The 27,657-nt window shown below is 45.6% G+C and overlaps 1 protein-coding gene across 3 annotated transcripts in view; it reads right to left on the bottom strand.

The window, feature by feature from the left end:
• The window catches only part of Tmtc4 (transmembrane and tetratricopeptide repeat containing 4), a 54,675-nt gene that overhangs the window by 12,703 nt on the left and 14,315 nt on the right, over positions 1–27,657 (bottom strand). For all 3 annotated transcript variants that reach the window (XM_004631182.3, XM_023715228.1, XM_023715229.1), the window contains 10 exons: positions 26,005–26,092; positions 14,282–14,382; positions 10,435–10,527; positions 10,045–10,209; positions 8,892–9,094; positions 7,473–7,644; positions 7,258–7,389; positions 1,643–1,722; positions 1,375–1,482; positions 1,116–1,257 (listed from right to left, as the gene is read on the bottom strand). In XM_004631182.3, coding sequence (XP_004631239.1) covers positions 1,116–1,257; positions 1,375–1,482; positions 1,643–1,722; positions 7,258–7,389; positions 7,473–7,644; positions 8,892–9,094; positions 10,045–10,209; positions 10,435–10,527; positions 14,282–14,382; positions 26,005–26,092 — 1,284 coding nt within the window. The remainder of the gene's footprint in view (positions 1–1,115; positions 1,258–1,374; positions 1,483–1,642; positions 1,723–7,257; positions 7,390–7,472; positions 7,645–8,891; positions 9,095–10,044; positions 10,210–10,434; positions 10,528–14,281; positions 14,383–26,004; positions 26,093–27,657) is intronic.

The raw sequence follows: 27,657 nt of genomic DNA, 5'->3' as shown, positions 1-27,657 counted from the left end.
GTGTGTGTGTGTGTGTGGCCAGCTCAGCCCACCAGGGGGCAGGGCTGGCTGGCATGTGGTGCTGGGGGATTGAACCGCGGTCCCTGTGTTTGCTAAGCTTGTTGCAAGTAGGTGCTTTAGACCACTGAGCCATCTCACCAACGCCCCAGACCTTTATTTTTAAAATACAGATTCTGTGTGGAGCTTTTGATTCCCTAAATCTCCGAGGGGCGGGATATCTGGACATACACTCAGCGATGGAAACTATCAGTTTTCATTCACAAAGACCACATGAAACAGAAATCTCTGGAGGTTAAAATGAGGATAAACAGGCATTTTTTCCCCTTAGAACAGAAGAATGTTATCCTACTTAAGAGGCTAAGCTTAGTAAAATCTGGAAAATCGCATATAATTTTTTTTAAAAGTCACACTGCTATGCACAATATTTTCCCGTTTGGTTTAGAGGAACCAAATTCTTTTTCCCACAGTAATTTCGTGAAATAAATTTAAATATATTAGGAACATATATTTGGTTTCTTGAATCCAAATTAAAGAGTTGATCCAGGGGAGAATACAATCCTTCCTGTTTAAAGAATTTTATTATTCGTGTTTCATTTTCTTTTCCTCTGTCAAGAAAATGAAGAACAAGCAGATCTTTTTAAATATTCTGTTAACAACAAAAAATATAAAGCTATTATGGGACATACTATTTTCTATTTCCATCAAATAATATCAGAGCCCTTTCAAATGAATGCCTCGACTTCTGGAACTCTCTTTTTTGGGGACGTTCCCCCTGTAGATGAGAGATCTGGTCCCTATAGGAAGGTGGACAAGGAAACCCAGAAATCACTCTCCAGGTTTGCTTTGAAATCTGAGTTTCTATTTTATTCATATTTAAAAATCAGAGAGAGGAAGATTATCAGGAAGATTTTCAGGGCAGAATGGATTTAAAAAGTTTTAATTTACTGGAGTTATTAGTTGATTGCCTTGGTGAACTCTCGAACTTGGCTAATTGAAATCATGTATGAGAAATCCCTTTAGAAAGTGGGTAGTGCTGGGCAGGTATTACCGTCGCCTCAGCTTCCTGCAGGGACACCTCGTCTTTCCTCTCGTGGACTCAGGGCTCCTGACCTTACCAGCCGCCCAAGATTGTAGTAACAGTCTGGGTACTTCCTTCGGTGCTTGATGGCCGTCCGGTAGCTCTGCTCTGCTGCTTCGAACCTTTTCAGGCTGTTCTGCACTATGCCCAGGTTCATCCACGCAGCAGCGAAGTCGGGCCTGGAAGGGCGTTTTGTAAAGCAGGTGCGCAAGACAAAGAAAGGCTTATTAGAAGAACGACAGGCAGGTAGGGCTCAGTCTCTCTGTCCCTGGCATAACCACAGAAACGACACTTACTGTATTTGGACAGCCAAAGACAGCAGCTCTTCTGCCTCCTGTAGCTCATTCCTTTCTTTCAAGATATTTCCAAGATTATTCATGGCATGCACATACTTGGGATTTAGTCTGGAAGTTGAGAGACAAAACAAGCTGACTGCTAGGATTTAGTAACTTTCTCTAAATTCTCAGAATATCTCAAAGTTGGAATCACGGAGGGTACAGGTTTGTAATTCCAGAGAGCGAAAACTGCATCTACATATTGCTTCTGTGAGATTCTTCACAGTACCTTACTGCTTCCCTGTAATACCGGATGGCCGCTGTCTGGTTGCCTTTATCAGCCAGGTTTTTGCCAATGTTGTAGTGAACCTGAAAATGCAGACAATAATTTGGTCATCAGCACACAGACGTCTTTGCTCGGGGCTTGGACACGTATCCAGCTGAAGGTAGAAGGGGAAGGGATTACAAGGAATTATCCACTATAACTTTTGCTACAGGGGACCTTGTATCTTAATTCCCTACCCTTAAAGAAAAGACTAGAAAAATAGGGGAAATAGGTAGATAAATCACTGAATGATTTTGTGCCACAGAAAAAAAAATAACTAAGGAACTCAGCAGAGGACTGGAAGACCACAAAACTAGCTGCTTTTATGACTCACCCTCAAGTTCCTGTCCTGTCCCATATACCCCACTGGAGTTGAGACAATCAAGTACATGTAGACAGGAGAGGAATAAAATGGTTGTCCCTCTCTGTCCAAGCACAGCCCTTTCTAGTATGCCATCTTTTTTTGGTGGCATTACAAGCACTTAGCTTTGTACCTATTAGGGGAGAGATGTTTGAGGAAGCTCCCCCCAGTTCATATGCTGAGACCCCATCTCCTAACATGACAGCAGTGAGAGGTCACTGGGTTACAAGGCGAAGCCCTTAGGGATGGAATCCAAGAGCCCTCGACCACACGGGGACAGAGTGGGATGGCCTCTTTCTCCCAAACATGCCTCTGCTGGGGTCTTCACCTTGGGAAACCCAGCCCTCAAACCCAGAGAAGTAATACTTGCTGTTTATGCTTTCCAGGCTATGTTGTTCTGTCAGAGCAGCCTGAACTAAGCCAACACCTAATAAAACCCTGCTCCCTCCTTCATGGGGACACCAGAGAGGGAGCAGAAGCCCAGCAAACCTGCTCCCTGAATGCGCAAGCTATGATCAGACCACCACATTAATAAAGGTGTCAGAGCAAGGGCTTGGAGGCAGGTGCATCATGGGATAGTGTCCTCACCAGGGGTTTCCTGGCTGGGACCTGAAGGGGCCTGTGGGCAAAAGAAGCCCAGACAACAGTGGGCTGTTGGTCACTGCCCTAAGGACAACGAGGGCAGCACAGAGCCATAGGCGAGCCAAGCTCTCTCTAACCTGTCGCGGCTGGGCCACACTTGCCGTCTTTCTCTCTCAGCTTCCCGCAGATTAGAGCTGAGTGCCACTGCACCCAGCTGAAATGGCTGGTTTTTAAAATTATTTAACAAGGATTGTTTTGAGGAGATAATTTTGTTTTTTAATTGTGGTAAAATTCATAGGACAATATGCCATCTCAGCTATTTTTAGGCTGTCTAGTCCGGGAGGGGGGCATTCGCACGGCTGCAGCCATCCCTGCCGTCCGTCTCAAGAACTCCTTTCATCTTGTAAAATGGAAACTCTGTTCCAACTAAACAATAGCTCCTATTCTCTCCTTCCCCATGGCCATAATCCTGCTTGGTCTCTATGACTTGGACTAACTCCCATAAAAATCACATAATATTTGTCTTATTTCATTCAGTTGAATGTTCAAATTTTAGCTATGTCATTGTATGTATCAGAATTTCCGTCCTTTTAAAGAGTGTATAATATTCCACTGTGTATCTATGTATTTGTTCATTTATCTGCCAATGGGTACCTGGCTGGTCTCTACTTTGGCTACAGTGACTAGTGTTACCATAAACACATATGTACAAATATCTGATTCTCTGCTTTAAATTCTTTTAAGCCATAAACTGAAAGACTGGATCATTAATAATCCTATTTTTAATCTTTTTTTTTTCCTGAGACAGGGTTTCACTGTGTAGTTCAGGCTGGCTTTGTAGTCACCACTTAGCTCAGGCTGGCCTCAAACTCACTATGTAGCTTGGGCTAGCCTTGAAATCACAGCAATCCTCCTGCCTCAGCCTCTCAAGTGCTGGGATGACAGGTGTCCACCATCATGCCTATATTTTGTTTTTGAGAAATTAAAATGGTTAATTATATATAGAGAAGAGGAGAAGAGATGGAGTGAGGGAGAGAAGGAGGGAGGGAGGAAGGGAGAGGCAGAGAGACAGAGAGAGACAGAGAGGGGAATGGAGAAGGAAAAGAAAGAATTTCTAATGATTAGAAGGTAAAACAGGCTAGACCAGGACTCACAGCTGCAAACCTACTAGAAATTCTCAGCTGGGTGTGTTGGCATATACCTGTAAACCCAGCATTTGGGAGGCTGAGGCACAAGGATCACTGTGAGTTCAAAGCCAGCCTGGGCTACAAAGTGAGCTCAAAGACAGCCTAAGCTGCATAGTGAAACCCTGTCTCAAAAAGACAAAACAAACAAAGAGATAAAGAAAGATAGAAGGGGGCCGGGGACATGGCTCAGTGGAATAAGTGCTTCCTTGGCAAGCACAAAGGCCTGAGTTCAATCCCCAGTTCCACCAAAAAAAAAAAAAGATAGAAAGAAAGAAAGAAAGAAAGAAAGAAAGAAAGAAAGAGACAGAGAAAAAGAGAAAGTCAGTCAGTCATTCAGTCTCAAGCCACCTGTGAGTTAATTCACTTTCAGCTTGGTTGGCTCAGGAGATGCCCGGGCTCAGAGCAGCACTCCGTGGGTGTGTCCAGGCGGCTGCTGCCTGTGCCCTCAGGGGCATACCTGGCCTGTGGTGGTCCCTTCCTCTCTGGCCTTCCTCCCTTGCGCTCTGCTTCCTGGCTGCATGGGGTGAGCAGCTCTGCTCTGCCAGGCTCTTCACCACCAGGACACTTCTGCCCTGCAGCCACTGGACCATGAACTGAACTCTCTGAAACTGTGAGCCAATTAGTTTCTCCCTTTTGGTGTGGGTTTGGGGTTTTTGTGTCCTGGCAACAGGATAGCTGACCAATGTATCATGTTAGAATGAAGAAGCTAAAGGAGGCATTTTCTTGTTCTTTTTTTTTTTCTTTTCAAAGTTTTATTGATAAACATATAGCAAAAGGAGGCATTTTCTCCTTCAGACATGGGCTCAGAAAAAATTACAGAGAGCCCTGAAGATGCCGGCTGAAGGCACTTATTAAAAATGCAAAGTTCCTCCTGGGACTGAATACTATAAAGACGAGTGGTCCTCTCAGGAGAGGATGCTGTACACCCATCTGGTTCCGAGTACCCAGTGTGACTAACAATGATAACGTATCACTAGCAGCAGGCTGCCACTGCTTCCCTTCGCTCCAGGTAAAATCTGCTCCCTGTTAAAAGCTCAGAGTCCAGCTGTCCTCTGCAGTATAGACAGTATTCCGTTAAACTGCAGAATCCAGGAAGGCCAAGGAAGGGGATTGTGGGCTCTGATTCAGATGGCTGTCACTGTCAAGGATTGAGCGAAGAGTCTGACAGAGCCCAAGAAGGCTGTAATTAAGACCTGGTGAACAGCTCTCCCTATGATTTATACGGAGGCAATTCTATAAAGAAGACACAGCTGCCAGGATTGTAAAACAAAACAAAGCAAAGTACAGTACAGCACAATCCTGACAACCAGGTTACTTGAAATTGTGTGTAGAGAGTGAATGGTTTTTGTTCTCAGGGTGTATGAAAGACAGAAAGTCTGTTTATTCAACTTTCCCTCCAGCCTTAGTGCTTTAGGTGCCAAGGCAATGAACCAGCAAAGAAGTCGGATAAAAACAAACATAACAGCTGAGTGACGCACAAATGTAAACAGGTAAAAGCAGCCCTAAGGAAAGGCACTATGAATACCAGGGCTAAGCCAGTTTGTTTCAAATATTCTGCCAACATTAGACATTAAACTTAAAATGTTTTTACCACATACAAATCCTCTAAGCATCCTGGGTTGCTCCTTAAGGAAATGGCTCATGGTAGGGTATGATTCTTTTCATTGTTAAAAGAACTAGAATTGTATCAGAGTTGATATTAAGTACAATGTAAGTTTAATCCTTACAAACTAAAGACTGCAAATAAATGAAGACTCTTGGACTCTCTGCCCCAGAAGGCTCAGGGGACTCAGTGTCCACTTGGTTCAATTTAGTAACTAATACTAAACACTGACCGCATACAAGGCACGGGGAAAACTTCAGTGTGGGCCAGGCCCTGGCACTACCTACTTTGATACTGAAATCCTTCAACAAAGATGTGTGTTGGCTCATAAATCTGGGCCTAAACTAGAGGTAGGAGTCACCTGCTCACTTAACAGTCAAGGATGGTCAAGTGGGAAGCAGAAGTGTGTCCTGCGTGATGGGGAAAGAGCGATGTATATTCCTAAATGAGATCTTACCCTAAATTCAATTTTGCTCTTCTCCAAAAAGGAAGGTGGTTTTATGACCCTTCAAGTTATAGTAGAGAGAAAAAAACCCACAAAGCACCAAACCTACACAAAACCCAACTCCTCGGTTTTCAAGATGAGGTCCTTTTTTGTACACCTTAAGTTAAGAAGAGACCGAGGAGATAGCTTGGTGGTCTAGGCACCTGCCTGGCAAGCACAAGGACCCAAGTTCCATCCCTGGTACCACATGCTGTGCTGGCCCCAGAACCCCAGGCAGGCCATGCCAGCTACTGAAACTGGATGTGGTGGTGTACGCCTGTAATCCCAGCACTGGGGAGGCTGAGACAGGAGGATCACTATGAGTTCAAGCTGCGTAACGAGACCCTGTACCAAATAATTAATTAATTTTAAAAAAGAAAGATGACCTAACAATGATCTAATGATGATAACCTACATTAACAGGAAAAGTCTTTAACCTAAGGCCTTGACCCCCAGGTTAAGCACACAATTCCCTTCCTGCCACCTCACATGAAACCAAACTAAAATGAACCTGTGAAAGCTGACACTGCTTGAGCACCTACTATGTGTCAGACACATTAAGGTGTCTCAGTTCTTTCAGCCCTAACAATCAACTTAACGGACAGGTATTCTCCCCTTCTTAGAAAAAAGGCCACTAGAAGTCCAAAAACCTTTGTCCTGCCCAGAGACATAACTTTGTTAAGTGAAAAGTTTGGATTCAGCAACAATACAAGCAAGCGGGTGCTTCGCATAAGCCCATAATCGCTGCTTCTCAGGAGGCTGAGGCGGGAGGACTGCTTGAGGCAAGCTTGTGTAACACAGCAAGAATTCGTCTCAAACACAAATAAACAAAACATACATGTGAATCAATCCTTCCCAGATATCTTTAACAAAAAACACTGCCATCTTTGATGTCTGCATGCTTTATCTAGTCTGACGAAATGAGTCCCCAGCAGTGGACTCGAGGGTGACAGCAACGTACACTACTGCGCAGCATGCAGCGTAACTTCTGCTTCTGTGATCAAATGCTTGCCAGTGTAGGAGTAACTCCTTCACATCACAGCCCTAGGAGGCTCATGCCAGCTTGAAGAGCCCGTGCCACGCAGCTAGGGCCAGCCTGCCTCCTGCATGGTTTTACAGCAAAGGCACGATGAGCGCCACTTTCGGTGATCTTACTGACATGGTCAGGTTTTCATCATTAAATTCTAACAACTCTTACAAAAATCATTAAAACCAACAACATCGACAAAAGAAAACCTGAGCATCTAGTCATGGCCTTATACTGAGCGCTGTCCACTACCAGTCATTCCTCCTCCCCCGCTGGAAGACCTCCAACATTTCCTGGCAGTGTCTTTGTGAAAGAAACCCGGCAGCCAAAGGTACCTTAGCATTGAGGGGACACACAGACAGGGCACTTCTGAAAAGCTGGTCTTCGTTCCGCCACTCGCCGCTGCGAATTACACACCTCAGCGCATTGATGAGTAAGATCCCCAGGACGAAGGCAGAGATGAGTTTCTTAAGAAGAGAAAAACACAGCAAATGCCATCAGTGACCCGCGTGCGGCGGAGCTGGTGCGCGCGGCACATGCGGGTTGATACCTTTTTCGTAGTGTGCTTGCTTAGGGCTCCAAAGCCGAAGGTCAGCAGCACACAGTAGCCCGCACTGGGGAGGTAGAGAACGCGTTCTGCCACCACGAAGCCCACTCGGAAGAACAGGTTACTCGCAGGGAGAAAGGGGATCACGAGGAATCCCAGGCCCAGAGTAAGGATTCTGGAAGGCAAACAGCACTTGACCCACTTGACCCAACCCAAAAGTCTGTTTCCAGACTTTTCAAGAAGCATGTCCTACTCAGTATTCAACTGATGACAAAGACCTTTCTTTTCATGCCATCAGTTGAGAAAGGAACCACTGTCAAGGGGAAAGAAATCACTGGGAGAGTTTGGCTAGTGGCGCAGGATAAGCTGTAAAATAATACTAAGGCACTTCAACATCAAGCATAAGGATTAACTCATAAATCATAATTCATATGGATATCAGAACGACTACACTTACAGTACTTTAGAATTCACCTACTCCTTTCCATGGCTCAAACCATTAGGTACTGAACTGGTTCCAGTTAGTTCAATGTAGATTCCACAGGAACATTTTCTCCCAAACTTAGGACTACTACTACTGAGGTGGCTTACACATAACATCTGAAATATAAACTCATGTCATTTTTTGATGCTTGCTCCGTCAAGCACAAAGAAGAGCTGGGCATGATGCATCTCTTGCTCATTCCTGATGTCCCTATCAGGTGACAGGCGAAGAGGCCACATCATTTTGGTAGCTCCTTTCTGGACTCTGTATCTATGGTGTTTTTTTTTTAATCCCACTTCTCATGTAGGTAAACTGACTGTGACAGAAGCTTTTTGATCTTTAGAATTGAAAAGCTTTAGAATTTAAGATGCAAGTGAACTTAAAACTTACTTTGAGAAATCACTAATCTAATTCCGTGAATGCTTACACTAAAGGTAAATTACCTTAAACAGATTTCATTTTTATGCAGCACAATTGTTTTTCCAAACTATTATCTCAAGAACCTTTCTGTTTTTTTTTTCAGTCAAGAAAAAAATAGTTTCTTTGGGACAGTGGGTTGGAAGCACCATAGCTTTCACAGGTTTTTGGATTGTTTTTAAAAAGAAATGTAACATAGTGGATATAACACACACCAACTATACTCTCTGTTCTGACCAGAAATTACTCTCTACCATCTATAGTGAAAAAGATCTCCAAGAGCACTTGGCGAAGGGCAGGAAAGATGGAACAGTGACTGGCGCCCCTCTCCCAACTTTCCCTCCCATTAGTTGAAGGCTGACTCAGACTCCCAAGTGCATGGAGTTCATTCTCCAAGCATCTTTGAGATGTGTCTGAAACAATGTTCTGATCATCACATCCACAAGGTTGTTAAAAAGATCAGTGCTGCGTTTAGCTGAATGCTTCTGGGATAGAAGTTAAAATTCAGGGCTGCCTCTTACCTTCTCTTGTGGCTGTTCTTGGAGCATAGGGCTTGGCATATTAGGCCAATTAGACAGAGCCACAGTGCTGCCAGGGCAATTACCCTCCAGTCACCAGCCGATTTAATGAGGGGGATGCAGCCCATTGACCAATCAAAACACAGCCACCAGGGACACAGCAGCAGCCAGGCATTCAATGAATAGTAGTAATTATAGTTTATGGCCTGTCAGTCAAAAGGAAAACAAACATTTACTTGATACTGAACTTGAAAATAGATAAATAAATATATCTCTGAACATCACTTTTGAAGGCTCTGTTCAAGGAGGGCAGAAATAAAATATTGCCAGCCTATAGTTAAAGAGTATGGAACTGTCTATAATTTTTAAATAAACTCAGATTTTAATACATTAAAAGTACAGCCATGCCACCAGGCCAGGGAGTGTACCTGTCCCATTTCTGGCCAAGCATGATGCATTTACTTATCCGTGCTCGTGGCCCATGACCGGGGAAGTCTGAAGCTCTGAGGTCACCTGCATGCCTAACGACACAGAGCTTCTGAGGCTCAGCTCCTGAGGCTGTTCTTTTGATTCCTGTACAGCTGAGTGAACGTGTGCTTTTGCAAAAATGGACCAAAACCTAAAAAAAATGAGCTTTGACACAGTGAGGCTTTTAAAGCTATTAGTGATCAACTTGTCACAACCTAGCCACCTCAGGGGTCAGGGGCCTTTCAACGAGACTGGCAATGAACCTGAAATCAGAAGGAATGGCTTTCCTTCCTTTCCATTACAAAGGAAACACATACACATCTGTGTATTCTTAATTTCCACATCTGCAGATTCAACCAAGCATGGAGTAAAGATATTTGAGGGAAAAATTCCAGAAAGTTCCAAAAAGCAAAACTTGAATTTGGTGTGCACTGGGTCCTTCCACGAAGGATCATGAATAAGGTGCTATGTAGGGATTCTGCCAGGCAGCCCATAAAAACTAGGGGTGACCTCAGGTCTATACGTGGTGTGCAACATACCGTCATCTGACACAGGGACTTGGATCTGTGGTTTGGGCATCCATGGTGGTCCTGAAACCGGCTCCCCACAGATGCTAAGAGATGAGTGTTTAGTGCTCACTCACACCCTGTCAATACTTTAAGCCAAAGGGGCGTGGGCTCAGACTTACCCTGACCAACACGTTGTCGGCAAAGGAGGCCGGGTTGTCCACCTCAGTGAAGGCTGGTGGGCCGGTTCCCATGATTCTCCAGCGCATATAGAGCATGCCGGCCCCGCCTGAGGTGAGGAGGCTCATGCGGAAGAGGAGGCCCCCGCTCCTGAGCGCACCCAAATGCTGAAAGACACAGCGAAGCCCTGCTGTTGCCGATTTTCAAGTCAAAATGTGACTAAGCCAGGTACTGATGTGAACAATTCTGCCTGAATGGCTCTGACATTGTGCATTAGAGGGCTGGCTACATTAAAATTTGAAATCACAAGAACTACTTGGAAAATGGCATTTGAAATCAGCAAGCGCCTGACATTTTCCATGTTTGGACCAGAGACAAAAGTATATACTCACCTCTAATGACTTGTCCTTACGTAGTACCTTCTGGATGAGTTCCAGAACATTGAATTTGCCTATCACCAAGATGTCAAATAGCGCATTCAAACCCTAAGGAAGCAAAGCCACACAGTCAGGGGTAGGACAGCCTGGCTGTCATGAGGCAGAGGTTACAATTCTATAACTGAATCTAGACAGGGATTGCAAAGAGTTAGACAATCATGGAAGATTACTTCAGTGTTTAAAAAAGAACACCCTATGTCTGTATGAAACTAGCTCACGGCAATAAATCACATCCCATTTGGTAACTCCCTGTTAGTAATGATTTCACATTCTGCATTTAAAAGTATGATTCAGAATAGCAAAACATTGAGGTCTCCTATGCAAAGCTCCCCAGAGAGCCTACTTATTTTATTTTTTCCTTTCACAACTATGGAACAGTCTTTCGGTTCATGTAACAGGTGGGTACATACCTGTGTGGCAATTGCACCTAAAAAGATAAAGGCAGCCTCAATTCGCCTGCCTAGCCATGAGTGAGCTCGTGCTGAGCCCTCAAGGGGCTCTGGAGACCTCTGCAGCCTGGACTCCTTGGCCCAGGAAGCCCCTTTCCTGGGTACACAGCTAGGCTCTCCCTCCCAAGCCCCTTCCCCCAACAAGCCCTTCTGGCTGAGCTTAGCCTGCAGAGCTTGAGGAGAAGCAACATGCATGACTGGAGGTTTGGATAAAAGCTTGTGGCTCTCCTGCTCCCAGTTCCCCTTTCCAGGTTGCTGGGATGGAGAAGCCAAGGCAATTTTGGAAACCATACACTGAGGCTGGCATGGCCTCCATTGGCTGTGTTTGCTGTGTGGAGACAGCCACCTCTGTCCACTTGAAGAGCTGCCCACAACTATTAGGTGAGTAGCAAATCAACTCTGAGAAGCCACCAGCAGTGTGGCAATGAGGTCCTGCCTCTGCTCACAGCTTCTGCCAGCACCATTTTTCTTCCTAGCAGGTAAGGGCTTCTCTGGCATCCATTAAATCTACCATTACAGGCTAAGGAAGAGAGGAGCCGTGGTGTCCACACCCTGTGGCGGATGCCCTACATATGCAACGGCACCCAGTCAAACTTCCTTCCCAATCTAGACAAGGCAATCTGAATATACTGATGTGTGTGGTTAAAGCTGTCCCCACATGACTGGGTCTTTTTAACATGTGGCTTTGTGAGAAAGAAGATCCTAAATCCTCAGAAAGTCAGTGGTAATTTGTGGTTTTCAGAGCAAACATGACATCGCTACTTAACCCTGTCCCATAAACCTTGTCTCCACTAATTATCCAATACACGGGCCAGTGCTGGGTTAAACATTTCAGAGAATCCTGATTTTATTCACATATGTGACACATGATTGTAGTGGGTCACAGAAGGCCATCTCTGCCTGGCTGTAAAGCCACTGCTAGAAGGCAGGAGCTCCCTGTTTGGCTGTCACTGTCTTCTCACATTGCTTTTCTGCCTGAGCGCTGAGGGACAGTCACCAAGAGGTAACAGAGTCATGTGGTCACAACACAGGGTCAAATACAAAACTAGTATTCCTTCCTCCATCCCACTTACTGGCAGCATCAAAATGTCCATGTTTTATTTATGCAAACTGAACTTAATCTTTAGTGGACCTAAAACATGAATGTACACAGGAGTTGCCTGAGGGCCTGGTCAAACGAGGAGTTTGACTCAGCCAAACAGGGGGAAGGACTGAGATCTTGAATCCTTAACAAGTCCTGGTTGCTGTGACACTTCTGGTCCTCAAATCATCCTTCACTGTAGAGCAAGGTTTTGGAGCAGTGGGCCTCAAGAGGATGTGTGTGCCCCCAGGGAACAAGCAAGGTCTGGAGGCATTTATGTTGTCGTAACTCAGGGAGCCCAATGGGCATGCGGGGGCAGAGGCCAGGGATGCTGCTAAATGCCCTGTAACACCTAGGATGGACTGCATAAGAATGAATTATTTGGTCAAAAATGTCACAATGCCAAAGGTAAGACAGTCTGGTACAGAGCAAACTCAAGAAGAAAGTAACTCAGGAGATCTGAGTACCTCTCCCTAGTAATTCTTCCATGGCTGTTTCTTGGCTAGCTAACCTTAATCTTACAGATAAAGCCCGACAAAACTGCTAATCCTTCTCTTGACTTGTGTCAAGCCCCAGATACTTTGACAGCCCTATTTCTCCCAAGCTATTCCTCTAAGGTCACTCAAATCCCAATTCTTTGTGTCCATTTCTTTTCTTCTGCTCACAACCTTCATTTCTAAAGTTTCCTCTAATCATGAACTGCTAAAACAGAAGAAAAAAAAAAAAAAAAGATCTCAATGTTTCTCCCTTCCTGAAGTTTCAAAACCCAGACTCTGTTGAGACCAGGCCTAGGAGCACATTCAGGAGCATGTGTGCTTTCAAAGCCTGCTCCTGGGCCGGGGAGATAGCTTGGTGGTCTAAGCGCCTGCCTGGCAAGCACAAGGACCCAGGTTCAATCCCCTGAACTGTATGCTGTGCTGGCCCTGGAACTCTGGGCACATCATGATGGCCACTAAAACCGGGCATGGTGGTGCATGCCTGTAATCCCAGCCCTGGGGAGGCTGAGACAGGAGGATCAGTATGAGTCTGAGCTGTGTAGCAAGACCCTGCACCAAATGAATGAATGAATAATTTTTTTAAAAAAATTAAAAAAATCAAAACCCACAAGGCCTGCTCCTGACCCTCTTTGGTGCTGTCCATTGAAGCTGAGCATGATGGGTCATGAAAGCAAAGCATGGAGGGACATAGAAGCTGAGCATTATGGGATATGCTCAACTGTTCTTTAAATACACAGGTGTCTATGTGAGGTGGTCAATAAATACATGTTATTTCACGGACTAAATCTCCCACTCAATGAAGATTCACTTAGAATTTACTTAGTGAATACATTTATTCTTCAGAGTTCCCAAAAGACACCGTGCCTGCCCTCATGAAACTGAAGTATGATAGAAGACGCAAAAGACAGAAGAACAAATGAAGGGGATTCCTACAGAGCAAGCCGATCACCAGGGTCACCAAAGCACATACCAGTCGCTCTAAGGGTGGTGCTGCTGTGGGAGCAGAGCAAACGTGGCACTACAACAAGGAGGTGGATGATGAGAGGGTAGGGACAGGGAGGCCTCTGTGGAGATGCTGACCTTGAACCTGAGATGGGAAGCATGAGGACAGGGCCAGGCAGGGAACCAGCCTGGCCAAGCAGGAAAGGAGAAGGCCCAGTGTGCCGTGGGGTGAGAGGAAGCCCTGAGAGGGTTTCAGAAGAAAAGTGCGCTTCAAGCATCACTTAGTTTTGACAAGGTCACTTTGGCTGCTAGGGGAGCTGGGTGACAGACAACAAGAGAGATCGGAGCAGGGATGGAGATGGAAGTGCTCCTCACCGTGGCTAGCAGGGACCTTCGCACACAGGAAGGTTCAGGAACCTAATCTACTCGACTTCACTAAGTGGCTGAGCACCAGCTGAAGTGGGGCCCAACGCCACACGACATGGGCCTGATCACAGTGCCAGAAGACTGTGAAATACACGCCGGTGTGCTGTGTCTCCCGGATGACACCGAGAAGACAGAACTCACAGGGACATGCACACATCCTGTTCTCTAGTTCATCCTGTTCTCAGTTCTCCAAAGCCTTCTCATCCCTCCGCCAAGGGCGAAGGATGGCCCACAGTGACAGTCAGTTCCTCATCTGAACTGTGACAGCACAGGCCACTGGTCCAGAAGGTTCACTGACCCAGTCCCAGCAGGGGATGCAGGAGTACAGGCAGGGCTGGCCCACAGTGCCTGGATAGAGGGGACAGCTGGGCTGTGCTCAGGGTGCACAGGCTGTGTGTGACTCTTACCAGCACAGTGATCCCTTGCTCTTTGCACAGCATGGCCACTGCGCCCAGGACGATGCTCAGCAACACCCAGCAGGTAGAAGAATGTGCTCCCTCCTTGTTACCTGCCAGGAATGGAGAGGGGAAGCACGTCACGCAACAGGAAGCAAACTTCCAAGCACACACCTTAAACAGGCACAATTTGAAACCAGTTAGGTCCCCAGCCAGCACTTCTCTGTGGATAGTGTGCTTTTTAGCACTTCTGAAGGCTGAGGAACGCACTCTAAGTGGGACACATGTCCCACCTCAAGGCTCCTGAGTGTGTTCCCTGGGAAAAAGAATGACTGCAAAGATTCAACAACCTCAATCCTCATGGCACGAGCTCCTCAATCTGCGAGTTGCGCTGAACATTCTTCCAGGGACTGCAGCACCCCACTGCATGGCAGGAAGGCCCTGACAGTCACCACTGCTCTCACAAGGGAGGGGCCAGCACGCTTGAGCAGTTCTGAGACTCCCCACTGCTGCTGCTGTCCGGGTCTGGACTCATCAGGCAGCTTGGGATGGATCTGCTGTCCTCCCTGTGTGCGAGGGCTCCAATCTCTACCAAAGGGTGGGTGACAGTGATGGTGGGCTGGCAGCTACCTAGCGTCTGGGACAGTAAAGCTTTGGGTCACACTGCAATGCCAACCCACATGGCAGCTCAGCATTGACAGAAGGGTCAGCATTAAAGTAAGAAGCTCAAGTGTCAGAGTCAGAGGGGCAAATTCTAGTCCCCGGGAACCAGAGGGAAAAAGGGTGGCAGAGTGCTTGTCTATATGGGTTAGGAATTATATGAAGGCAAAACATCTCCCTGGAAAATATATTAGAAAGTAATCACAGTAGCTTCTTTGATGTTGTAAGAAAAAACGAGGTACGGAGAAAGCCTTCCTTTTGATTGTATAACCTTTAGAACCTTTCACAAGTTCTTAGCAACGTATAAATACTAAAATATGCACTGAAACTAAAGATTTTTTAAAAATGGGAATGATCTAGTGCCAGGACCACAGGGAGTATTCAATAAATGCTTACTGTGCACCAACCAGCACAATGCCTTCAGTTTGGAGGGAGACAAAATTTCCAGTAAGGCTTTGATGCAACGGTCAATGGCTGGCTCACGAGCCATCCTGTCACCAAGCATGCCAGTGCAGCGCAAAAGGTGCATCTTGCTTCTTATGGAAGTGTCTACTCAGAAAACCAGTGATAACACTGTGTGTGTGTGTGTGTGTGTGTGTGTGTGTGTGTGCATGCGTGCGCACACATGCACGTGCCTAGCACACAGACCCCGGATGGAGGAATATGAAAGTCTTGTGAACCCTGAAGCCCCAGGTCAGGAGGCTTTCATGTTCCACTGGCAGCCACAGACCCTGGCAGGGGCAGGAGGTGCTCCTGACCTCACACCCTGCACACGTGGGCTGGGACTCCTGTCAAGATGATGAAGTTGTACCCAACAAATCAGGAGCAGGCCTAATTCCTGATGGCCTCACATCTGCTGCTCCCTTCTGGCTAAAGGTCACCCCTCTGACAGGGGCTTTCCTTACATGCCCTGCAACGGTGACCACCCAGTTTCTCTGAGCTTATATTCTATTCCAGACACACAGACCGACTCAGCACGTTCTCTTTGTTCTGCCCCCCCGCGCATTCCCTTGGGCTAGAATGCCCCCGGCGAAATCCTACCCATCTTAGGAAGCTGTCAAACATCACTTAGTCTGTGAAACTGCACTCGGCCTCCCAGGCAGTCTCCCTGCGGAACCCACCTGCTGTATGGCAGTCAGAACAGCACAGGGTCCTGCTGCCCCTGACTGGCCCGAGACTACGTCAGGACTGGAACAGCCTCTCAAATGCCTCCTCAGGTCAATCACAGCATTCTTCGCGGCCTATCATAAGCGCTTGCCTTTCTGCGGCTCCCCTCCATGGGAGTTTGCTGATGCCAGCAGTAGTGGCTCTTTGTCCCAGGGTTGTCCCTGTGCATCACAGGATGTTTCATGGTAATCCTAGCTCCCACCTATCAGATGCCAATAGCAACTTCCTTCCCAGTTACATCACAGACCAAGTGACTTTGAGGAGATCATCACCAAATGGCACCCCTGCCTTAAACTAGGGCTACAGGCACATTGCAGTCCTAGGGCCTGCAGGTAGATCTGGCTAGAAATAATTCAGGCTGGCCTCAAACTCACGGCAGTCCTCCTGCCCCAGCCTCCCAACTGCATGGATTACAGGCCTGTGCCATCACGCTCATCACTCGGTCCTTTTCTTTTTTAAATTATTTTTATTTTATATGTTTGGTACAGGGTCTCACTACGCAGCTTGGACTTGTAGTGATCCTCCTGTTTTCAGCCTCCCCAGCACGGGGATTACAGATGTGTAATCCACCACACCTGGACTTGGTGGCGGGCTCAGTGCACCCAGGGGCAGGGCCGGTGCAGCATGCAGTACCAGGGATTGAACACCAGGTCCTTTTAACAAGCTTTCTGGGTGATTCTGATACTCCTCAAGATGGACAGCATCACCCTCATGGTAGTAAGTACACACAAAGCCAGGCTGCTGGTACCATGCCTGGCGTGGAGGAGCAATGAAAAAGCTGCACTGAGCAAATCAGCAGCAGCGTCCCTGACTGCAGGGGTGACTGAAGCAGAATCCTTTCGCAGGCTGCTTCCAGCAGGGGGCCACCTGGCCTTGACATGAGCACCTTCAGTGTGGAGGGGGATGAATGATTCAGAACACGGTGCCTTGGTGATTTAGCCCGAGGTCCTTAAAAAATTCATCCGCATGCTGAGCCCAAGTCTGCCCCAGAGACCAGAAGTCAGGTCCTCTCTCGCACAAACTGCTACATTGGTGTGTTTAGTTCCACCAAGCAAACCAAGGATGGATTTACTGGCAGAAATTACATTAGATGCATGTAACACCAAAAGGCCACATTTATAACCACAACAATAATTTTAAAAAACTCTTCTACTGCATTAAGCAATTCGAGTGTTTATGGGAACTTCTTTTGTCTGGCCATTTGCTAGTACTCACAAGCAGACTAGCAGGCCTAGGCTTCCTGCCACACGCCAGAGAGAGGGGCCACCTTGTTCAATGCCTTCCTCCTCCCAAATGCGCCTTCTAGAGTCCACTCAGATCACTACAGGGCTCCCTACTATCAGCAAATCATATGCAGACTGCAACCAGAGCACCTACTCAGCCCCTCACCTCACCCCAGCCTATTGCCTGAATTTGACGTTTCCACCTTTTAAATCTCACGATCTGTGTTCATACTTCTTTCCACTGAAACATAAAAATTCCCGATGTAATACCCCAGTTCCTAATTTCAAAGGCAAGTTCCCTGATCATTTTACAGTTCTGCCCAAAAAAATTGAACTTGCCTGAATTTCACTTGGCTGGGACTGTGTATTGACTTCCCTCCCATGGCCCACGTGGGGAGACGCGGTCCTGGTCCCCCCACCACCGGGACTCCCTGAGGACTGCTCCTGAAGGCACCCTGTTAACATCAAGCTAAATCACTGATGGCTCCTGCTTCACTCTTCTTGTCTAGAATTTAAAACGGCTTTCTCCTTGGATGACTGACTCACACTTAAATGAATACAGGAAAATAATACCCAGAAAACACAGCCTTGGGGTTTATTGGCAGTCTTTTCCCTCTTCTTACCCATTAATGTCCCCATACTTCTCAAACTTTAAACTCCCTCCACTCTTAAATCTACACTGCAACTCCGAAGAATCCTATTCTTTAACCCTCCCTTCGGCTGACCCCTCCCCTCATGAAGACACAGGGGAGACGAAGGCCCTATTTCCTCGCTGCGGAAGGGTCTTCAGGTACTCAGTCTCCGTAACCATCAGGCAAGAGACATCACCTCTCACAATGGTGGCAATTTCAAACCAGAAGTGAAATTTCAAGGGCTGGTTATTCAACCAGTGACAGTTTCATATTCAGAGAACCACATTACAGCTTTGCTGCTGTCCAGGGCAAATGTCATTATAGCCACAGCACACTGGACATCTATCTAATCCCAACTGAGAGAGTTTTAAGTGTTGCATACACACTTCATTTGGAAGACTTTACATGAAGAAAATGATGTGAAATATTTCATATTTTTGTGTCAATTACACTTTGGAAATTTTTCATACACTGGGCTAAGTAAAATATATTACTGGAATTCATCTCATCTATTTCTTTTCATGATGTGGTCACTAGAAAAATTTACAAGGATGGCTATGTTACATTTCTGTTGCAGCAGCTCCTCCAGACCAGCTGAGCAAAACCCCAGCTCACTGATACAGGGATCTGCACACGGCTATGTTTGCGTTCCAACTCTACTGTGGGAAACGTGGGAAATATAAAAGGAATTTGTCTATATAAATCCAACTTTTTCCTCTTCTAACCTCTGCCAGATTATTCACTCAACATTCTATCTGCATTGTACAATAAAACATGCACACACACCTTTTGAGCTTTCCAGAACCCAAACTGGAAATCTTCACTGATTTTTAAACAATGTTATATAAGTCAAAGATGTCCATCCTATACATGTCATGATAAGCAAAGGCCAAGCTATGCAGGGCTGACCAAATGTTTCCATTACTGGGGTTAATAAAAAAGGTCTTATAAAAATTAAACCAGGGAACTGGTTCTGAGTTCTGGGATAGCCCAGCTTAGCAGACTTCTAGTGATAACCTGTTCTGGCAATAGTTTTAACCAAGTAATTCCCAGAATTAAAATTTATTTTGAGTCTTGGTCTATTAAGGTGAATCATGCTAATAAGTGATGACATACAACAATACAAATAAATTTTGACTTTGTGTTTCTGAGGCTGTTTTTACTTAGTAACTACTGCTAGTTCTTCTTTTCTTTTTCCCAAGTTTGAGCATTTCAATATGATGGTTAAGACACCAGTAGGGTACCTTACTCACAGCGGATACTATCTGTTAAATCAATAGCTTCTTTTATTTTCATACCTATCAGAAATTGTCTTATAATGCTATTATTTTTTATATAACTAGAAGTAATTTAGTACCAAAAAGTTAACATAATTTCTGTGTAAATAAATTCAGCTCAAAAGTCACTCAAGTTCTTCCACTTTCAATTCAGTCTTTGAGCTCCTCTCACTGGAAGAATCTCCACCATGTAGGAGACTGTCTGTCTGTCTCCTCCCGCCCTCTCTCCCCACCCCTCTCTTTCTCTCTGCCTCTCTCTTAAATTAAGCAGGTTTGGTGGCTTATGTATGTGACCTTGGCACTCCAGGAGACTGAAGGACAAGGACAAGAGCTCAGCTTGGGCCTTACTGCTTCAAAGTAAAAACCTAAAAAGAGGCTGAGGATATGTACAAACGCTCTAGGTTTAAATCTAGCCCTGCAAAACAAACAAACATTACAAAAGCATAGGAAAAAGCGATTAATTTTAAATCAGAAGTAACTGTCAAAACAGTTAAAATACATCTTGAAAGGTGGACGGTTTCTCCAGTATAGCTGTGTTTACCAATATCTGTTTGGAAAAATGTTCCCCAGTGTCTTGTACACAACCGTACATGAGCACCTCACAATGTCATGGCTACAGAGTGCACTGCCTGATTGTCCAGACTGCTGAATTTCAAGTTCCAATTGCCTGGAAGGGGAGGTGGCAGTAGGGAGCATTCTTACACCCAGCCCTGTCCTTCATTTCTTGGACAATTACACAGCACTTGCAAACACCAAAGTTCAGGGTCCAGGACACACCAGCCTTTGCCTGGACAGTGTGCTCCTTGTGTCTGTGGATGTCTCTATTATCCAAGAGAATTCAACCCTGTAGGTAAAGGCAGCAAGGCTGATACAGGGAGGGCAGCATAGGGAAAAAAACTGTACTGGCAGAAAGACACTTGTCTGTGCTAACACCCACAAGTGCCAACAGATGTGACCGATTTAATGAAGCATGTGCCTCAGACTTGGCACTGCTTCCAGGGGGATGCTCTCCCTGCAGCAAAAGCAGCACATTGTGCAAGCTGGCCCTCTCTGCCACCCTCGGCCTGGCATCGCTGCCGAGAGAAGCTGGCACGTCCTGGTGTGTGTGGGAACTGCGCCACCCCGACAGGTGGCCACAACTCTGTAGCTGCCAGAGCCACACAATGAGCATCAGATTCACGTTCCAAACTTGGAACCAACCAAGTCTGCTTCACTGTGCAGAACGGGAGCCGGACTCATTCTCACAATGGGGGGCCATTTGGGGAAAGTCAAGCAATGGGGGGACGGGGGGGGATGAGAAGATGGAGAAGAGAGGACGCATACACACACTGCTGGGAGCATCTGGTCAGCAACGGCCCCAAGCCAGGTGTCCTAGATGATGGGAGCTCAATGATAGCCCTATTTCTTAAGCTTTATGACGTGAAGTCAGAGAAAAACACATGTCTTCAATTAGGATGAAAATGCGAGGGAATAAGATGGCAGGAATACGAGCCACTCTGTTTTGGTGTCTGAACTATCTGGACAGCCACTTGGCAAGGAAGGCTTAGAAACCACACTGAGACTGGAGAGCGCATCTTTGACATTATCAATAACAATTAAGAGCTTAAAATGGTTGTTCTAAGTATGGAGCTCATCCATTCCTCAGTGGAACAGACTTCTCCCAACTATCAATGAGACCTACCACATCTCTCTTTATTCTAACTTCCCATTGAGGTATTCGTTTTCACTTTTTTTTTTTTTGAGTCAGCATCTCACTGTGTATGTGACTTATGTATGTGAAAACATGTATGTGCAGGCTGGTTTTGAACTCTTTATGTAGCCCAGAATGGCCTCAAACTCGTGGCAATCCACCTGCCTTAGTCTCCTGAGTGCTGCGATTACATGCGTATACCACCATGCTCGGCCATTATTCTACACTGCCATTATTCTAAAATAAACAAGCTTACTGGGAAAGATTACCTGTCCCCACCCAGCAATACCAGGTTTTAAAAAGGATATAAATATTGGCTGACCATCTCCTCATAAGAATAGCACTTTTTGTTTTAGGTATTCAGAAATAATACTCAGGGTACTATCAAAAAGATAAATGGTTTTTTTCTTAAAGAAAAAAGCTTTGTAATAGCATTTCTCTCTTTTTTATTTATTTTTAAAAAAGTTTATTTATGTGTGTGTGTGTGTGTGTGTGTGTGTGTGTGTGGCCAGCTCACCCCCCCAGAGCGGGGCTGGCTGGCATGTGGTGCTGGGGGATTGAACCGCGGTCCACGTGCTTTGCCAAGCTTGTTCTAAGTAGGTGCTTTAGACCACTGAGCCATCTCACCAGCCCCATTTCTCTCTTTTTTAAAAAAAGACCACGTTGCAAAAATCTCATTTGGATACACTACATTTAGGTATCAGAAAAAAGTAGAGGGAGGCAGAGCTTCTACGAGTGAGTTTTTTTCCACGTTTTAGAAAATGTCAGGATTACAGAGGTTAGCAAAGAACTGCTGGCTCCTACACTGGGGCAGTTAAAGGCATCCTGAGCTTTATATTAAGGACACGGCACCTACGGAGAAAACTCACGAGCCGACACTCACCAAAAGCTTTTTTTGAGCTTCAAGTTTATGTGTAACAAATACTGGACTTCCCCTCCTCCCCACCCCGTATATTACAAAGCTCAAAGACCAGATCTTTCAACAGGCACTTTAAACACTAAACAACATTATTATTTGCATCCCAGTAAGTACCGGGCTTAACTTCAGCCACAGAAGACTTCTGAACTTCTTCAGAAGAAACCCGGGCAGCTAGAACAAGAAGCTACCGTGGCCGTGGCAGAGCTACTCGTGTGTAGCACGTGCCTTTTGTACATCGGCACTGACCAGCAAAGGGACAAGGAAAGGTGATGAGTGCTTAAGCTAGCTCAAACTCCAAATAAAAATACAGATGCCTGAAGGCCTGTTGGTATTAATAAGTCTGCTCTTCTGGATCAAGGGGAATTTAATACAGAGAATGTCAAAGAAATTAGAAGCATGAAGGCCACAGTGATCCATTCTGCAAATGCTTGGAAAGAGGTGACATTGTTGAGCTCATGAAAGGAAGGTGGAGGGAGCACAGAACCCACAGGGAAGTCCCTAGAGATGGAAGCTGTCTTTTCACCAAGATCTACTGCACAGGGGCTGGCTGTGTAGCTCAATGGTCGTGTGCTGGCTCAGCAGAGGTATAGGTCTGGGTTTGAACCCAGCACCCCAAACTAATACCAAGTAACTTCACACAAACACCACACATGCACACACATGCACGCACACCTGTAAGGCTTAAGGGCACAGACTTTGTTGTCCCAGTTTTGCATTCCCAACACTGCACACAGGGCCTGGCCCAAGAATCACACCGAAAATTTGATTACTTATTGGTGATGGGATGGAGGGTCCAACTTGATAAGCCTCTGGGCTCTTTTAGGACAAGATGGAAGCCATGAGTAGTTTTTATGAAAGCCTGAAACAGCAATTCTTGCACATACAGCTCTTACTGCTTCTCTTCTGCAAAGGTATTCTCAATTTGTAGACACTATGCCTTCTGTGCATGTGTGTGTGTGTGTGTGTGTGTGTGTACATGTGAAGGTGTGGGTGGAGGTAGTGGGGGTGGAATGCCAGCCTTCTGCACTAAGCTACATCTCAAGCATTTTAAAACATTTTAAAATTCAGAGACAACGTCACATTAGGCTGGCCAGGCTAAGACTGAACTTGGGCTCCTCCTGCCTCAGCCTCCCAGAGTGCTAGGATTACAGAAATGTGCCACTATACCGGTTGTGCTTTTCTTAAAGAGACTTCCAGTCACCCACCAGACATGTCAAACTAAACATTTAAGAAGAGGTTAAAAGGTGAGAGAGAAGAGCTGCCATCTACAAACAGAAAATGCATTTAGCATGTTGAAAAGGAACAGAACACAAGAAACATGGAACAATGGCTGAAAATGTGTTGCCTGGGTCATCAGCTCCCATTTGGGGGTCATCAGATGGGAGGGGTGAGGGGCTGGGAGCTGTGGCAAGGAAGAGGTGACAGAGGGAGGGACTGTTCTGACACCTGCTAGGGCTAAAAGTATGGGTGAGCAGGGCTTGGCATCTGATCACAAGTGACACAGATAGGACTCCGGAGACTCTCCCATGGAAGAAAGCTAATCTCAGTGTGGTCACTGCCCTCTCTCAAGAACTCAGGCTGCTCTGCGCCTCTGCACCTTGGAAGGCATCTGGAAGCAGAATCTGATCAGTCTGTCTGTAATGCATAATGGAAAAGATGGACAGGATCCCCAAAATGCAGTAAAAACCCCTTCTCAGCGACCTAGAGAGTGGCCCGAGAAATGGGTGTTCTAATTGGGCCACTCTAAATGGATGATCTGGAACGCAGACTGCCTGGGGAAGTAGGTCAAGTGAGGACAGAAAAGATGCAGGCATCCAGCGCCTATCACTGCCTTCAGGTGATGGCCCTGCAGCCCGCATGGGCTGGCACAGCAACTTTCTATAGCTTCGTACTCTCTACACTGAAGTTAGCTGTCAGGGACCAACAAGGACCAGAGACCAGACTGGAAGCCGCTCCATGGATTGATTCTCTCTTTCCAAAGGAGGTTTACATTCTCAGAACACATTCAGGGAATGTAGCCAGGGCGACAGAAAGGCCTCTGCATAGGTTCCCTTGTCCATCCCTTTTTTTCTTTTCTTTTCTTTTCTTTTTTTTTTATAGGGAATCAAACTCAGGACCTCATGCTTGCCAGGCAGGCACTGTGCCTCCAAGCTTCCCCAGCCATCCCATCTTCTAACTGCTCAATGAAACTAATCTCTACCAAAAGATCATCTATCCACAACCTTTTTGATTATTTTTGTGGTACTAGCAATTGAACTCAGGGCCTTCGACTGAGCTACATCTCCTGCTTCCCTTTATAAATTTACTTTTAAAACAGTTTCACTGAATCACTAAATTGCCCAGGCTGGGCTTGAACTTGTGACCTGCCTGCCTCAGCCTCCCACAGTGCTGGGGTTCTAGACATGGTCACCATGTCTGGCTCTGTATCTATCATCTTAAAAGACTTTCTGTATTAGCCACATCTATTACTGCCATGGATCTGCAAAACTTAACATTTCCAGGTTAACTTCTTCAAAAACATTTACAAATTTAACCTTCAAGGTTCAACCATTTCTTTCCAACACTAAATTAAGCATGTTACAAATGCTAAAAAAGTTACTGAACCAAAAAGGAGGGTCACATGGCTACTTACAGTTAGTATATGTTATTGCTGAAATATACTTTGCCAATTGCCCATGAATTAAAGTAATAATTAAGTGAAAAACCACTCCACATTTAAGCACCTTTATCTTCATTATTAATTCCAAAGGCTTTATTGAAATTATCCTTATACGGATGACTCTGGAACATAATTTTATAACATACAAATGACTTAAAAAGAAGCCCATATACAAATATCAATGCTCAAATTAGTGAACTGGGATACAGAAAAATAGTCAAGAATCTAGGAAAAGAACATCCAATGCTGTTAGGTTTCTACATGCTGAGAGAATACTGCCTCAAAGGAAGCTGATGAAAACAGCAGTTCACTCAGCAGAATTCCCAGCTTCGTTGAGTTCCTCCAATTGTTTCACAGGAGCAAACTTGCAAAGTAAAAGGGGAAAGATTTATGCAATCTCGAGGGAAACCAGCACATAGCAATCTTAAAAGCAGGGAGAAGTTCTAGCACACTTCCTAAACAATGCATTTTCCTCAGAAAGCACTTCTAATACCTTTGAAATTCCTTTAGAACAGCAACTAGCTAATTTCATGGAGGATATGTTAAAAGCTACCAAATAATACTTGACAAAACTTTAAATTTGTTTTTGAGAAAAGCCACCAGTCTTATTTCAAAAGTTCCTTGGGAAAAGTATGACAGTAGGTACATTTTTATTCTGCGTATCTCCAAATTCAGATTTAATGGCCCAATTTAGAACAGATAGCAATTGTTCGTAACAAACATACCAGGAAGGTAGTAACTAAGGGTCTCTCTTTCTCACATCTCCATTTTCAATTCCTGATTCCTAGTCTTACAGAAAAGCCAAATGACACCAGCAACATTTGGCTAACAGGCCAGGGCACATCCCTGGGGAGCTGCACTGTCATGGTAGGTGGGGAGACCTCACCCTGGGAGGACGGATGGTTCTTCCTGCTAAGCTACCTTTTAATCTGAGAGAGAGAAGACAATGATAAGAGGGTGGTGTGCATTTGAGGTGAGCACCGGCACAGCAGCGGGCCTGGGACCCCTGCTCCACTGTGGGAGAGTGGAGCTGCCCCCTTGTGAAAACAACTGAGCAGACACTGCCTGAGGCCCAGGTGTGGCCCACAAAGGAAGGGGAGGAGCAACAGGAGGGAGAACAGTCTCAGGGACCCAGCAGCAGAGGTCCAGCCCGCCCCAGAAGTGCACAGCCCTACAATTCTGCTAGAAGTAGCAAGAATCTACCCCAAGTGGCTCATCAGTTCTGCTCCTACATCTGCTTTTAGCTTCACAACCCTACAGGATGAGCCCACAGGAATGCTGGCATTGAAATTTTGTATTATTGATCTAAGACTGCATTATTGATCTAAAACTCTGCATTATGACAAGGCAATGGAGCAGCAAGCAGATGTAGCCAAAGAGTTTATATCTCTGACCCTCAAAGCGATAATCTTATATAAATAGATCATTTTTTCCATCTGTTCAAACACTGCTCAACATAACAAAAACACAACAAGGTAGAAGATGAAGAAGGCAAACACAATGCTTACTTTCTCGAAATGCTTTACAGTAGCCGAGGAAAGACAACGAAAAGAACAGGGCGCAGAGGAGATCCGCGCGGCCGACAACACCAGCAACCTTAAAAGGGGGGAAAAAGATTTATGTCAAAACACTTGAATGTTCTTAAACTTTGAAAAATGTTGTTGAACTCTGAAAACTTAAAGACATATCAAACAGGAAACTAGTCTATATCACTTAGTACAGTAACCTGCAAAACATGGTCTTTACTTCCAACCTGGTTCTCTTTTCTAGGTGCAAGAAGACTTGGTTTGGTTTAGGACTTCATTTAATTGGTTCCAAGGGAAACCTGGGCTGGTCCGAACACAATGATAGCTGTGTTGTACATTGGACACAAACAGTGACACATGCCCAGCGACAGCTGTGTCACTTCATATACTGCAGCCTACAGCTCCAGGTACTCAGGCTTCCGATGTCCTCACAGTGGGTTTTTTTAAAAAAGTCTTTTATTTATTTGGCACAGGGTCTCACTATATAGCTTGGACATAGTGATCTTCCTGTCTCAGCCTCCCCAACACTGGGATTCCAGGTATTGTGCCACCGCATTTGGTCTCAGGGCCAGCATGGCATGCAGTACTGGGGATCAAACCTGGATCCTTGCACTTGCCAGGCAGGTGCTTAGACCACCGAGCTATCTCCCCAGCCCTCTACAGTGGTTGTTTCATTGGGAAACGTCAGCAACTCAAGAGGGTGTGATCCTCAACAAATAAAACTTGATTGAAAACATGAAGGACATAAAGGCAAAACATGTGTTGCAAGGCATGGGGGGACCGATGAGGGTACAGGAACCATTCTTCTGAGTGGCCTGATCCTTCTTTCTTTCCCTTCAGACCACGACTGCTCAGGTGGGTGACCTGGAAAGCAGAATGCTTCAAAGTGGTTGCCAAGCAAGATGAAAAGGGGCTGACATTCCTCGCCTTGAAGCAATATAAAACCTGTGTTGATTTCTTTCAGGCTGATTATTCCAACAATTGCTCTCCAAATGTTTCTGTGAGTAGCAGACTTCCCGTCACAGGTGTTGGCCTAATTTATGTGCAGACCTTTACTAACTAAACTAGCACCAGAATATGACACCTATCAGAGTACCTGCTGTGACGTTAGGACTCCTAATGTCTGATAGGTTAACCATGTCTTGGAGGACAGACACATGATACATGGGGTACGCAACAGGGGCTATTCTATAGATGCAGGTGAGTGAACACGCATGCAGTGACTGCGGTCACTACACACACATGGGACTCCCCGGGGCACACAGGGCCAGCAGCTATGAAAGTGCCTTGGGGAGTGGTTGCAAACATTTATTGCAACTTTCTGACTCTTCAGCTGCTGTGGTGCCCGTGAGAAAGCTTGTGGCAAAGGGGGTCAAAAAAGAAGCTGGTCCTGAATTCCACCCTTGACTGCACACAGCCTGTAGAACATGGAATCATGGATGCTCCCAATTTTGAGCAGTTTCTCTACGAAAAAGTCAGGGTGAATGGCAAAGCCGGGAATCTCGGTGGAGGGGTGGTCACTATCGAAAGAAGCTAGTACAAGATTGCCATGACTTCCGAGGTGTCTTTTTCCAAAACGTGTTTGAAATATCTCACCAAAAAATATCTGAAGAAGAATAATCTGCGTGACTGGTT

The sequence above is a fragment of the Octodon degus genome, unplaced genomic scaffold, assembly GCF_000260255.1.
Source record: "Octodon degus isolate 3935 unplaced genomic scaffold, OctDeg1.0 scaffold00039, whole genome shotgun sequence".
Classification (NCBI taxonomy): domain Eukaryota; kingdom Metazoa; phylum Chordata; class Mammalia; order Rodentia; family Octodontidae; genus Octodon; species Octodon degus.
Note: the sequence above shows the minus strand (reverse complement) of the source record. Positions and strands in the feature narration are given on the sequence as shown.